At 38.2% G+C, this 16,299-nt stretch overlaps 1 protein-coding gene across 1 annotated transcript in view; it reads left to right on the forward strand.

Annotated features, from left to right (window-relative positions):
- BAIAP3 (BAI1 associated protein 3) overlaps positions 1-16,299 on the forward strand; it is a 537,315-nt gene that overhangs the window by 414,552 nt on the left and 106,464 nt on the right. Inside the window, exon 21 of the mRNA XM_053695302.1 lies at positions 3,779-3,902. Coding sequence (XP_053551277.1) covers positions 3,779-3,902 — 124 coding nt within the window. The remainder of the gene's footprint in view (positions 1-3,778; positions 3,903-16,299) is intronic.

Here is a 16,299-nt window from a genome sequence, read left to right on the forward strand (position 1 = left end):
GCTTCGGACAAACACACTTGGGCTTTTATTATCGAGGATTAGTTGCTTATGCAAATCTACTGTATTTAATTACCCTTTGAATAATAAATATTATTCACCAGTTCAGACTTTTCTTCCTGTTTGTTCAAATCCATCTGCAGAGCAAGCACATCATGTTCTACATATATTACTTAGAGGTAATGTAATATCTTCAGCAAATGGTAATTTTAAAATAAATTGTAATAATTTTGTCCAATACCATTCCACATTTATCATCCAGGTACTAAAAGTCATTGCTCCATAACCTTAAAACAGTTGATTATCCATGTGTTAATATTTTTGAATAATCCCCAGTCTCTTCATTTTGTACAATAATCTCCCTGTAACAAAAGGCAAACCGTTTTCCTGTCCAAGCACGTGTCTTCTCAGTGTCAGGTCGAGTGCAGTTGTTTCAAATGTAACGAACTAGAGTCAATGGCTGAGAGACTCAACTCACCACAAGCCCTTACTGATGCACTGAACGTTAACAACACAGTGTTCCAACAGAGGCCAGGAGTAAAAGAGCAATAGGACTAAACTTAGCAGCAGAACTCTCTATAGTACTTAAATCAGCTCCTACAAAACAACAAATTAGTACTAGAAAGTAACAGCAGGTTTATAAATTTGAATATTAAAGAAAAACATATCTTTGTATAAGTTCAGTCTCGCTATCCAGACAAATGCAGCTTGCTTAAATTACCTAATGCAGATCTTCTGATCGCAGAGGTATCCAGGGTTATGGTAAGCTTAGTCAGACAGTCCGGGTCAAGGCATCTCAAGGAAAAGCAGCACAAAATCATTTAACAAATGCAGAGTCCACAAACAAGCCAAAGTTGAATACCAAGTCAGTCACAATCAATGGGTTAATGCAAAAGCCTAGTCAGGGAGAGCAAAAGTCAAACCAGTGTGACCAAGAAGTAATTGCGAGAATAAGAGGTTCAGTAACTCAATACACAAGCAACAAACAGAGCTAATATAGACTACTGCAGTCTGCAATTATAATAATAACAACTAGTATTTATATAGCGCCTTTCTCTCAGTGGGATTCAAAGTGCTTTTTCAGTGTTCGCTCTCAGAATTCACCAATTCGGCAGCTGAATAGTAATAGTTGTTATTACCCAATTTAATGGTATTCATTTTATCGACCTCGGAAGGATGATTTGAACCAGGATTTGAACCTGTGACCTTGGATCTTTTAACCAGGCTTTTTTTTTTTGTAGTCAGGGCATTTACCAACTGGATCTTTTAACCAGGCATTTACCAACTGAGCTACCTCACCTCATTAAGGCCTAATTGATCTCCTAGGCCTCCTTAAAGGTACCTTACACCTAACAGAAATCACTCTATTAGACATACACTTATCATGACACTCCCTGTATTAAAATCCATTTGCAAATTTAAAAAGATAAAATCAAATGAACTGCCTTTTATTTACGATACTACTTACTTATAGAAATTAACATATTAGTTTGACGTGATCAATTTATCATAGGGGTCACAATAGCAGAGGACAGAATCAGACAGACGGTGTAGTTTACATAGAATATATAGCAACCTTTATTTTGTGTGTTCACCGTTGGGCAGTGGTGATGCTAGAGAGGAGCAAGGGACCCATCTTTTATTTTGCACCCCCAATGGGCTGAGTAGCTGAGTAAAAAAGATAAACTACTTCCTGCTCCTGTCCTATTAGGCAGGTCATGTCCTACAAATGGGGATGCCACCTCAGCCATGTTTTACTGGACACTTGTGAGTTCCATTCTGCAGGGAAAGCGGGGCGGAACATGTGCCTCTGGAAATCACATGAAAAGTGCTGATGAACAGCACAGTATATGTTCCTCTGTGCAAACCCTACAGCATTTGTAACTCATACGTGTCCAGGAAAACATGGCCAAGGTGCAACCCAAGCTACAAATGCCTAGCCACACCACTGGACCACCTGGACTTTTTTTTAAGAACATTTAAGATGAACAATCATATAGGGGCAAATTAGCACCACATGACCATTTCAAGTGACTAATTACATAGGGCATGCTGCTTATAGTTTAAAGGTCCCCTTGTAACCCTGTTTAATAGTCTAACTAGGGGATAAAAAAACTATTGTTAACCCCTTAAGGACAATGCCATTTTTTTAGTTTCTTTCCCTTAAGGACCAGAGCTATTTTTCCATTTCTGCAGTGTTTGTGTTTAGCCGTAATTTTCCTCTTACTCATTTACTGTACCCACACATATTCTATACCATTTTTCTCGCCATTAAATGGACTTTCTAAAGATACCATTATTTTCATCATATTTTATAATTTACTATAAAAAAATTATAAAATATGAGAAAATTTGCTTTTTTTGCAAGTTATAGGGCCATAAATATAAGTAGCACTTTGCTATTTCTAAACCATTTTTTTTTTCAAAATTAGCTATAGTTACATTGGAACACTAATATCTGTCAGGAATCCCTGAATATCCCTTCACAATTATATATATTTTTTTAGCAGACCACCCAAAGTATTGATATAGGACCATTTTGGTATATTTCATGCCAGCATTTCACAGCCAAATGCGATCAAATAAAAAAAATCGTTCACTTTTTCACAAACTGTTTCACAAACTTTAGGTTTTTCATGGAAATTATTTACAAACAACTTGTGCAATTATGGCACAAATGGTTGGAAATGCTTCTCTGGGATCCCCTTTGTTCATAAATAGCAGATATTTATGGTTGTGGCATTACTTTTTGATAATTAGAAGGCTGCTTAATGTCGCTGCGCACCACACTTGTATTATGCCCAGCAGTGACGGGGTTAATTAGGTAGCTTGTAGGGAGCTTGAAGGGTTAATTTTAGCTTTAGTGTAAAGATCAGCCTCCCACCTGACACATCCCACCCCTGATCCCTCCCAAACATCTCTCTTCCCTCCCCCACCCCACAATTGTGCCCACCATCTTAAGTACTGGCAGAAAGTCTGCCAGCACTAAAATAAAAGGCTTTTTTTTATTTATTTTTTTATTCATTTTTTTAAAAAATATATCTGTTTAGCTGTGATGGAGCCCCCCCTTAGCCCCTAACCTCTCTGATCCCCCCAAAACAACTCTATAACCCTCGCCCACTACCTATTTGCTGCCATCTTGGGTACTGGCAGCTGGCTGCCAGTACCCAATTTGCCTCCCAAAAAAAAATGTTAAAACATTTTTTTTATGTAATTTAAAATTTTCTGTAGTGTAGCTGCCCCCCCAAATACCCCCCTCCCTCTCCCCCTCCCAGATCCTTTTGATCATTATTCCCCCCCTCCCTCTCTCCCACTCTCCCATTCATAGGTGGGAGTGGTTGTTGCGCGCGCGCATGCACGCTCTCGCTCCCTGCAGCACCCCTGCACGCACCCGGCGTGCACATTGCACATTCAGGAACCGGATGCTGGGTAGCGATGGGCCGCCCACACACCTCCCTGCAGCTGCTCCCACCCACCAACGATCGGCTCCATCGCTACCGGTGCAGAGAGGGCCACAGAGTGGCTCTTTCTGCATCGGTCTTGGAAAAAAGGTATTGCAGTGATGCCTCAATATCGAGGCATCACGGCAATACCTTGAAAGAGGCTGGAAGCGATCAGGATCGCTTCCAGCCGCTTTAAACCCTAATGTTGTACAGGGTACGTTGCTGGTCTTTAAAGACCAGTTTGTGTGTGACGTACCCTGTACGACATGCGTCGTTAAGGGGTTAAATGGAAACCTCTGTTTTTTCTCTAAAACAACATTTTTCATACTTTTTTCTAGAGACAACAAATCTCTGGCATTATCTGGATTCCACAACATGTTTAAAGTTTCAGTTCACATCTGGTTGCAGACTATCCACGAGAAAACATGTGAAAGGATTCACAAAGCAGTTGAAGTGGATAAAGTAAGTACTTATAAATGCACATTAACTATAGTCTCTGATGTGCTGCAAACGTGGTCCACATTGTGAGTTTGCATTTGTCTTATTAAAGTGCGTTACATGTTTTACTCATATACCACAGAGTGGACAAGTAAAAAGATTTTAGACTAGTAACTTTCCCCTGTGGGCTAGTAACTTTCTCCTGTGGGCTATTAACTTTTCCCCTATGGGCTAGTAACTTTTCCCCTGTGGACTAGTAACTTTTAAACCCTGACTAGTAAACTAGTGATATTGCTTAAACTTAGTAACGGAAAAGGTTTGGATTCCGGATTAGTTTAATTTGGAATATTTGCATTTGTAAAATGGGACAGTTTGGAGAGGGGATGGAACCAAGTGTAACAACAATATCTTATGTCATGACGCCAATATTTACATGTCATAATACAGCTTATACATGTAACTAAAGGTAGTTTTATATCATATGTAATACTTGTGTATATATAGTACCCTCAGAAAGATAGTAAAGTACTGTAATCAGAAAGGGAATAGTTGTTGTTTTAAATAAACAATATATTTGAGTTTTAAAACACAAAAAATCACAGGCAGAGAAGATTGTGACTTACAGGCAGGGGAAAATAGTAAATATTAATTAAAATATTTGGATTTCAGAATGTTTGGATTTTGGAATTCCGGATTTGGGGATTTGTATATCTATATATAATTATATATCTATGGGATTTCTGTGTTTTACACAGTATCAGAAGCAAAAAGCTAAGATGTTGCATTTCTGATATGCATATCTTACCCAGAATCCTCTGGTGTATTTTTAACAGTGTATACAGTGTATTTCTGGGTAAAGGTAAGCAGAGATACTTGCCTATATGTGTTATTTGCCTGTGCAACAATTCTGTTGCTTTGTGTGTATATATAGATTTAAATCTGCCACATTTATTTTTCATTCATAAAGCTTTGTTTCATAAGTGTTAAATGTAAATATAACTTAAACCCTATATTTCAATAGCATTTTCATGTGTTTGTTATACAAACTAATAAACAATGATGGTTTACTTTGGATCTTAAAAAGCGCACAATTTTATAGCGCTATTTTGGGCTCTCTCTCCATTATCTTGGTATAATTTCTTGAAAAGCAAACCTAGGTATGCACTACTGGGAGCTAGCTGGTGATTGGTGAATACACACATATGCCTCTTGTCACTGACTCACCAGCTGCAACCAGCTAGTTCCCAGTAGTGCATTGCTGCTCTGATACTGACTTCATATATAGCTTTAACCACTTTCAACAGAGTAATATACAAGCATATGTGTAATAATAAAATGTCCCTTTAATACAAACCTATTTTAATTCATAAATATTTTTACATGTTTCAGTTCTTTTTTATATGCACCATATAATATGTTTAAGTAAATATTCCTTTAATAGGTGAAAAGAACAATGAATATATTATCACTGTCTACACAACATAAAATAATGAATTCTTGGATCGAAACTTCCAGCCACAGTTCCCAATGAAACAACTTGCAAGTTATATTGCATCAGTTCTCTTTGAACCTCAAAGAAAAGAGAAAGACAATCCCATATAGTATTACACTGTTGAATGTGTATCAATGTGGTGCAGAAACCACTGTACTCACACAGCACAGATCTTCCATAGCTCTAAGATATGCGCTCAAGTGATCAGAAGACACCCATGGTACTATAGGGGGGTTCCACTTTTATTAAAATTCACAATTGTGCGAGTTTAAAAAGTCACTCAGGGGTCATAACACCAACACTGAAAGATAATGAAAACTTAAAACATGTGCTTTACAGCTTGCAATATCCGTATGCTCATTAGCTAGTCAGTTTGTGTCCGTATAGCGAAGCGTTAGCTCCTCCTCGTTTCTTTAATGTCGTACAACTGAATTGGGACCTTATAGTTTTCCTATACTGGATTTAGTAATCTATATTATCTACAGCTCTGGTACAGAATATTAATGTTCATAGAATTTGAATAAGAAAATATTTGCATTTCAGAATGATATCAGTGTATCACAGCATTGCAGAGCAACAAACTTCCTTTGTGACAGCTGCACAGATGCTGAAGCTGGGAGCTCACAGCGGATTTTATTTTTACTTGCACCAGTCACTTAGTTCAAAGCACAAGCTTAAAAGAGAAAAATGTCAAACTAAACAGTTTTATGTATTGAACATTGTTGATTCTTTAGCACATGCAGTCCCAGAGGATAAACATAAAATAAACAAAATATCAAGTTACTTCAATGCTGGATATGAAAAATTAATAATATTTTTCTTTAATTTCACAGACTTTTTGGAAACACATTAAAAATATTCTATCAATAGAGTATTGTTTGTTAATATTAGTCACTTAAAGGGAAATTGTACACTAGATTTTCCTTTGCATAAATGTTTTGTAGATGATTCAAATAGCCCATCTGGGAGTGTTTTTGTAACAATGTATAGTTTTGCTTATTTTTTTATAACATTGTGCTAATTTTCAGACTCCTAACCAAGCCCCAAAGTATCAGATGTAGACCAAAGTCTGTGGCTCCTGTTTGTGTAAGGGGTCTTTTCATATGCAGGAAAGTGAGGGTCTGCTCTTCCTGCTTTCTCGGCCCCTTTCACTGGGTGTCCCAGCCTAACTGCATCAACAGTGCTAAACTGGGAGCTTCTAAGTAACTTTTTAAAAAGTTTTATACTGGATTTTTAGATCAGTAGCTGTGTGTATTCTTCTTTATAGTAGTGTCTTTTACATGCAGTTTTTTTAAAACTGTCGTCCGTAAGTTCACCCCCCACATCGGGTCACATAACACCCGCCGCAATATGATAAACTGGCATAAGTCAGAAAAACTCACGAGGTTCAGAAATGTGCGCAACTACACATTTCCACCAGTAACTTACGCCATAAATAAAAAATAAAGAGTACATTTTTTTATGTTAAAACCACATGAAAAAATCCAAAAGAAAAACCAAAAGAAATTAAGAAACTGACACGTCAAAACGCCATTCAAAACCCTTAAACCGCCATCCCCCCACATCGCTAAGTACCTAAATAAACTTTTAACCCCTAAACCGCCATCCCCTCACAACGCAAAGTACTTAATTAAACTATTAACAAACGCGCTACAGAATTTGGCGGCGCTATACAAATAAATTATAATAATAATAAACTGCCATCCCCCACAATGCAAAGTAATAAACTAATAACTAAACCCCCTAACTTAACCCCAATTAAAATACACTTAAACTACCATTACAAAAATACACTAAAATTACATTATTAAAAATAAAAAAATATTACAAATGAAATTATCCAAAATATAAAAAATTACTCCTATTCTAATACCCCCCCAAAAAAAACACCCCAAAAATAATAATAAAAAACTAATCTAAAAGTAAACTACCAATAGCCCTTAAAAGGGACTTTGCAGGGCATTGCCCCAAAGCTAACAGCTCTTTTACATTAAAAAAAAACAACAATTTCACCACCCCAAACTCTATCCTATGTCTATTATATCTATGCTGCACCCTATCCCAGGTTTATTATCTCTATGCTGCACCCTATCCCAGGTTTATTATCTCTATGCTGCACCTTATCCCAGACCTAATATCTATATGCTGCACCTTATCCCAGGTTTATTATCTCTATGCTGCAACCTATCCCAAGACAAGAGGTCACAATTTAAGACTGGAGGAAAGGAGATTTAATCTCCTCCAACGTAAACATTTTTTAACTGTAAGAGCAAGTAAATTGTGGAACTCATTACCTAAGGAGGTAGTAAATGCCAATACCTTAGCTACATTTAAAAATGGCTTAGATACATTTCTGACTAGAAACAGAATTCAGGGATGTGATTGCTTGTGGTAAATGGGTCACCTTTTTAATGGGATTCATTTAAGCTCAACTGGAGATTTTTGTAAATATATTAAGATTTATATAGGTTGAACTCAATTGTCTTTTTTTTAACATCATATTTATTTTTATTTATATATATATATATATATATATATATATATATATATATATATATATATATGCATATATATGATTGTATACATATATAGGTATACATATCTATATATAATTATAGGAATATCTATTTAAAAATTTAAAGAACATATTCACCTATGTGAAGATATTTATAGTACATACATAGTAAAACATTTTATGAAATATGAATATTACAGTTAATAGAAGGCCTCTAAATTTAGAGGTGAGGGGAAGATATTTGGTCTCTTAGAAAAAATCAAATCCACCTTTCTGCTCCAGGTGACACAATTTCCACAAATTGATACATACCTGAAAGTAGTCAGTAGAGACATTCTAAAATTTGAGATGAAAACATCTTCAAATTTGAACAAACAAGAACAACTAGCATTAAAAGATATACAAACATGGTCAGACATCATTGTGAAACCATCTGATAAAGGTGGAAACATTGTCCTATGGCCAAAAGACATGTACATAATTGAGGCCCTAAAACAACTGGGAGATAAAAGATGCTATAAGCTTCTCTTTGGGGACCCCACCGTGGACTTTTTGTCTAGATATAAGAACATAATTGACAGTGCAAAGAATGATGACATTATAAATAGCAAAGAGCTTAAATATCTGACAGTTGATACACCAAAAACAGCAACACTGTACCTTCTACCCAAAATCCATAAAAACAAGTTGACACCCCCTGGAAGACCAATTGTCTCTGCCATAGGGAGCCTGTGTGAACAGGCTTCAAGATATATAGACTTCAGGCTAAGGGATACTGTGTTATCATTACCCTCTGTGTCAGAGACCCTGTCAAGAGTATGTCAAGGGAACTGAAATTTAAAGAGCTTAAATAAGAATGTAACATCAGGTGCTTTAGAACCACAACTGCTAGGATATGACACTATTAAATAGGGTGTATTGTATTAGTGAATAGTATGGGATACACATGGTGATCCTGCGCAACAATGTATTACTCAGTAATCACACTATACAATTTTAATATACAGGTGCAGTTTCCCACATATCCCCTATGGCTGCCACATGTGTCAGGGTTGACACTGTGGAAGGAAAAAATAAAGCAGCAGGGGTAGTTGAAAACAATCCTGATATAAGAGTTGTATGCAGTGTAATGTTTATAATATTCAGACTCTTGCAAGAGAAAACAAAATATGGCTGCCACACACTGAGAAAAACTTATGGAAGTGAGAGGATCAGAACAAATAATATTGGCACTCATATAAGTTTAGATTTCTTTTTAGGAGAGTAAGGCAAAGATACAATGTTCTGCGGTAGCTCAGAGGATCAAACTAGAGCAGTGCTTACCAAGCAGGAGCGCGAAGCAAAACTCGCCACAAGCTGAGGAAGTGAGCAGAGAATAGGAGCTGCTGCTATCAGCGGTAATGTGAAGCTGGCGGATGACGTCACCGCGTTCCCGTAGAACACTGCTGTGAGCTGACAGGCAAGGAGAGCGGTAGCTGGAACCGGAGTGCGGCAGAGAGATAAAGCAGAGTCCTCTCAACTTTAAATATAGAACACAGGAAAAACGATAAGTTGCCTTAAAATAATACAAGACAACAGAGATAGGAGTTTCAATGTTAAGTTTCTCAGGAGTTCAGAGGTTTGTGAACAGCGTTCACAGGATGGCATAGGTTCACAGAGGATCTAGGAAAGATTACTGCAATACTAAGCAATGAGATATCATGAGGAGGAGCCTTAAATAGGGAAAGGAGTGAGTCTGCACTGGGTCTTAAAGGTATAGTGGTTATGTGATACCTGACAGAATCCCCCCTTCAAGGAGCCACTCCGGGGCTCAAAGCTTCGGGCGATCTGGATGTCGCTGATGGAAAAGTGTAATTAAACGTGGAGCCGAAATGTTGCAAGCTGGTTCCCAGGAATCCTCATCGTGCGGGTATCCTTTCCAATGAATGAGGTATTCTAGGTGACCACGTCTAATTCGTGAATCCAAAATAGTGTGTACCTCGTACTCCACAGTAGGGTCTATAGTAACTGGTGGTTGTACTACCGAAGTAATGGGGTCTCTAACTTCTCTGTAGGGCTTGATAAGAGAGACGTGGAAAGTTGGATGAATTTTGAGGGTAGATGGTAATTTGAGACGTATTGCATTAGCATTTATGGTACGTAATACTGGGTATGGACCGATGTATAGAGGAGACATCTTTTTTGAAGGAGTATTGAGACGTAAATGTTTGGTGGAGAGCCAAACCAGGTCACCTTCCTTATACTGAGGAGGAGGACGTCTACGGCGGTCATAATACCGTTTGTATACTTCTTTTGCACTGTTTATAGCAGATTCAATAGTTTTGAAGTTAGCTGATATGTTGTCAGACAACTCATATATAGTGGGGGATGATGTGGCAGAGTTTTGAGATAAATGGAAGTTTGGGTGAAAGCCGTAATTTGCAAAAAATGGTGTGATACCAGTGGTGGAATGGATAGTATTGTTGTAACAAAACTCTGCATAGGGGAGGTAATCAGACCAAGAATTTTGGTTGTTGGAACAATATAATCTTAGGAATTGTTCTAACCATTGATTACATCTCTCGGTCTGTCCATTGCATTGGGGGTGATAGGCAGTTGTCAGTTTCCTTTCAACTGAGAAGGTCTTGCAGAATTGGTGCCAAAGTTTACTAGAGAATTGAGTTCCTCTGTCACTGAGTATAGATATGGGTAAGCCATGTAGTTTAATAACATGTTCAATGAGTAAGTGAACTGTCTCTAGAGCAGTAGGAAGTTTGGGGAAAGCAATAAAATGAGACATCTTCGTGAATAGATCGACAACCACTAATATAGTATTGTTTTTTGATGATAGAGGTAAATCCACGATGAAATCTAGGGCAATTTCAGCCCAAGGTTTCTTTGGAGTTGGTAAAGGTAAAAGGAGACCATAAGGGGAATGTTTATCCCTCTTGGAAACAGAACAGGTTGCACAAGAGCTTACATAATTTCTGACATCGGCAGAGATGGTTGGCCACCAGTGGGTCCTATTTGCCAATTCCTGCGTTTTGCGCAAACCTGGATGACCAGCTAAAAAGCTGTCATGAATAGATCGGATAAATGAAGGTCTGAGAGTAGGAGGGACATACAATTTTGTGTCATGAGTATACAGACCTTGAGAGTTCTTTTGTAGGAGTTGTGATGGTTTTGTGGAATCCAAAGTTTGTTCCTTTTTAAGTAAGGGTGTCATATCTGTTGTAAAAGAGATGAAATTGTTTTCTGGAATCACTGAGCGAAGGGTTGATGGAGAACTGGGATGGCCTCCAATTCTCGAAAGGGCATCGGCCTTTTGGTTTTTTGTTGCTGGTCTGTAGGTAATCAGAAAGTTGAAGCGTGAAAAAAAAAGATTCCAGCGAACCTGTCTGGCCGAGAGTGTTCTAGTGGATTTTAAATACTGGAGGTTTCTGTGATCCGTATAAATGAGTGTTGGCACTGGAGTGGCTTCAAGAAGGTGTCGCCAATGTTCTAAAGACAGTTTTATAGCTAAAAGTTCTTTATCACCAATAGGGTAATTTTGTTCTGCAGAGTTTAGAGTTCTAGAATAAAAGGCGACAGGATGAAGGGGTTTTTTCAAACTTTCTCTCTGTGAGAGAACAGCTCCAATAGCATGGTTGGAAGCGTCTACCTCCAGTACAAACTGTAAATTAGGATCAGGAAAACGGAGTATGGGAGCTGAAGTGAACATCTGTTTAAGTAAATCAAAAGCTTGTTGTGCTTGTGGGGTCCACTTAAACGATGTATTTGCTTTTGTCAGCGTAGTGAGAGGTAGAGATATCTTAGAGAAGTTTTTGATAAACTTGCGATAAAAATTCGCAAAACCCATAAAAGATTGAACCTGACGTACGCTTTTTGGTATGGGCCAGTTTAAGACTGCTTCAACCTTTTTGTTTTCCATACAGATACCTTTGGGAGAAATCTCATAACCGAGAAAGGATATAGACTGTGTATTGAAAAGGCATTTTTCTGCCTTGGCATATAAGTGGTTACCTCGTAGTCTAGAAAGTACTTGTCTAACATGAGAGATATGTTCTTCAAATGTTTTGGAGTAAATTAAAATATCGTCAAGATATATAACAATGAAAATATCTAAAATATCTCTAAAGATATCATTGATGAGGTGCTGAAAAGTTGCGGGCGCGTTACAGAGCCCAAAAGGCATGACGACATATTCGAACAAACCGTATCGGGTTCGAAATGCCGTCAGCCACTCATCGCCAGCTCTTATACGGATGAGGTTATAGGCACCCCTCAAATCCAGTTTGGTAAAGAATTTTGCGCCCTCTAACCTCTCTATTAACTCAGGAATAAGGGGTAAGGGGTAACGGTTTTTTATAGTAACCTTGTTAAGTTGACGATAATCGATAATGGGTCTAAGAGTACCATCCTTATTTTTCACGAAGAAAATTCCTGCACTAGCTGGAGAGGTAGAGGGGCGAATAAAACCCTTCTTAAGGTTTTCGTCTAGGTAAGTCTTTAAATGTAAGAGTTCTGGATTGGATAGAGGATAGATATGCCCTGTAGGGATTTCAGACCCTGGAATGATCTCTATAGGGCAATCATATTTTCTATGGGGTGGTAAATTTTCAGACTCTGCCTTACTGAAAACATCTGCAAAGTCCTGGTAAACAGCAGGGATCTGAGGATCCTCAGGAAGTGCAGATGTATGAAGAACAGTTGCAGGGAAACAAGTAGACAGACAAAACTTTGAATTGAAATCAAGGGTAAGTGAGTTCCAATCTATTTGGGGGTTATGAGTACAAAGCCAATTTATACCTAAAACAATAGGTGCAATAGGAGAGGGAATGATATCAAAAGTAAAATATTCCCTATGATGGCCGGTGGAGGTGATAAGTAAAGGGATAGTCTGATATTCGACGGGACCAGTGGGGATAGGAGTACCGTCAATACCTCTTAATAAGACAGGAGACTTCTTTTTGACTACAGGTATTTTATTTTTTTGAGTAAATACACTATCAATATAGGAAGCTGTTGCTCCCGAATCAATGATCGCGGTAGTGTTGACCTGATGGGAGTCCCACTGCAAGAGAAGAGACAAGTGTAAGTATGGATCAGGTAAGAGCTGAGTGGTACAACAAAAAGGTTGAATGATAGTCTTACCCTTGTTCTGTTTCTGCAAGGATGGGCAATCTCTAACAGTGTGACTGTCGCAGGCACAATATAAACATAAGTTGTTAGCCCTACGCCTGATCTTCTCCTCGGAGGAAAGGGGGCCTTTAATGAAACCTATATCCATAGGTTCGGAAGAAGATTTACTCACAGCAGGTATGTTTTGTTTTTTAGGATAGCTATCATGGTAGGAGCGTTCCTGTTGTCTCTCTCTAAGGCGCCTGTCGATGGTAATACTGAGAGACATCAATTCTTCTAGGGTTTGGGGTAAGTCAGTGCGAGAGAGCTCATCTTTTATGCCATCTGATAGGCCCAACCTAAACTGATTTCTCAGAGACAGGTTGTTCCACTGTGAGTCTTTGGCCCATTTTTTAAAGTCTGTAATATAGTCTTCGACTATTCTTTTCTTCTGTTTTAAGTTTCTCATAGCGTTTTCTGCGGTGAGCTGTTTGTATGGATCTTCGTATAGGGTACCCATGGCAGTAAAGAAATTTTCTAATGAATTAAGAATCTCATCGTTACTTTCAAAATAGGAGTTAGCCCAGGTGCGTGGCTCACCCCTCAAATAGGAAATAACAGTTAATACTCTAGCTCTATCATTTGGATAGGTATGGGGTTTCAAAGAAAACATGAGCAAACAGGCATTCTTAAAATCCCTATATTGAGAGCGATCACCATTAAATTTCTCTGGAGTACTAACCTGGGGCTCCAGTAAGGGGACCCTTTTATCCACAACATCCCGGATGTAAGTTTTCATAGTATCATTCTCCACTTTGAGGGTATTCAAGGCCTCTGTAAGCAGATCAACCCTCTGAGTGAGGTTCTGAATATGTGTATTCATCCCAGCTGGGTCCATGTTAGTAGGCTTAGTATTATGTCAAGAGTATGTCAAGGGAACTGAAATTTAAAGAGCTTAAATAAGAATGTAACATCAGGTGCTTTAGAACCACAACTGCTAGGATATGACACTATTAAATAGGGTGTATTGTATTAGTGAATAGTATGGGATACACATGGTGATCCTGCGCAACAATGTATTACTCAGTAATCACACTATACAATTTTAATATACAGGTGCAGTTTCCCACATATCCCCTATGGCTGCCACATGTGTCAGGGTTGACACTGTGGAAGGAAAAAATAAAGCAGCAGGGGTAGTTGAAAACAATCCTGATATAAGAGTTGTATGCAGTGTAATGTTTATAATATTCAGACTCTTGCAAGAGAAAACAAAATATGGCTGCCACACACTGAGAAAAACTTATGGAAGTGAGAGGATCAGAACAAATAATATTGGCACTCATATAAGTTTAGATTTCTTTTTAGGAGAGTAAGGCAAAGATACAATGTTCTGCGGTAGCTCAGAGGATCAAACTAGAGCAGTGCTTACCAAGCAGGAGCGCGAAGCAAAACTCGCCACAAGCTGAGGAAGTGAGCAGAGAATAGGAGCTGCTGCTATCAGCGGTAATGTGAAGCTGGCGGATGACGTCACCGCGTTCCCGTAGAACACTGCTGTGAGCTGACAGGCAAGGAGAGCGGTAGCTGGAACCGGAGTGCGGCAGAGAGATAAAGCAGAGTCCTCTCAACTTTAAATATAGAACACAGGAAAAACGATAAGTTGCCTTAAAATAATACAAGACAACAGAGATAGGAGTTTCAATGTTAAGTTTCTCAGGAGTTCAGAGGTTTGTGAACAGCGTTCACAGGATGGCATAGGTTCACAGAGGATCTAGGAAAGATTACTGCAATACTAAGCAATGAGATATCATGAGGAGGAGCCTTAAATAGGGAAAGGAGTGAGTCTGCACTGGGTCTTAAAGGTATAGTGGTTATGTGATACCTGACAGACCCAATGGATGTACTACGCAAAATTGAAGGCATCAATTTGGATGAAAATACACTACTTGCAACATGTGATGTAGAATCACTATACACCTCAATAGATCATGAGTGGGGCTGTTTTGCAGCAGAGTATTTTTTTAAAATAGAAGCATCAAACTTTACAGAAAAAAATCAGTTCATAATACGTCTACTTAGATTTATACTCAGTCATAACTATTTCGTATTTAACAACAAATTTTATCTCCAAACCAGAGGCACCGCCATGGGGACAGCATGCGCCCCAACATACGCAAATTTGTACCTTGGATGGTGGGAACTGGAAACCGTTTTTGGAGACAAAATGGCAAAATACACTGAGAACATCTTATGGCTGAGGTACATCGATGATGTCTTTATTTTATGGAAAGGTGACATCATTTCCATTCAGACCTTCATAAAAGAAATGAATTCTAATGACCTGAACCTCAGATTAACGTGCAAGATTAATTACGACAAAGTAACCTTTCTGGATTTGAGTATATCCAGAGATATGTTTAGTAAAATTTAAACTAATCTCTGCAGAAAAACAACAGCTACAAACTCCATCCTAAGAGTCGAAAGTGCACATCACGAACCAATGAAGAGGGCGATTCCATATGGTGAATTTTTACGTCTGCGACGCAACTGCTCAGAATTGGAAAACTTCAAAATACAGACAAAAGACCTAAAAATAAGATTAAAAGAAAGGGGTTATTCCAATTCTATTCTCAAAAAAGCTTATCACAGATCTTTATACCTGGTCAGATCAGATCTCCTCATAGCAAAAAGAAATGAAGACAATAAAATAAGGTTCATTGGTACCTATAATGAAGCTCATAAGGAAATAACTGAAATCCTAAATCAGCACATCCATATATTACATATGGACGAAGACTTAGTCAGACAAATAAGCCAAAAAGTATCAGTCTCTTGGAAAAGAGCACCTACAATAAGGGACAAAATAGTGAGAAGTCATTTTGTTAAACATGTGAACAGAAGGAAAGACAACCTAAAGGGTACCTATCCCTGTGGAACTTGCAAATTCTGTACATATATTAGTACAGTTAAACAGATGGAAGTGTTTCCCAAAGGAATTCGGTATATAAATGACTTCTACAATTGTCGCACTAACAATATCATCTATTGTATTGAATGCTGTTGTGGGATGAGATACGTAGGGATGTCTACCAGAGAGCTTAGAACCAGACTGGGTGAGCATCTCGGGAATATCCGAAATGACAAGAGTGATCTGGATAAAGGAAAGAAAATCACAACGGTAGCCAAGCACTTCCTAAACAAACATGGAGGAAAAGATCTAAAATGCTGGATTCTTCAGAAAGTGAAACCAGGAATAAGAGGGGGAAATATAGAAACTATGCTCATCAAGGAAGAAACAAAATGGATCTTCTGGT

Source organism: Bombina bombina, chromosome 11 (assembly GCF_027579735.1).
Source record: "Bombina bombina isolate aBomBom1 chromosome 11, aBomBom1.pri, whole genome shotgun sequence".
Taxonomy (NCBI): Eukaryota; Metazoa; Chordata; class Amphibia; order Anura; family Bombinatoridae; genus Bombina; species Bombina bombina.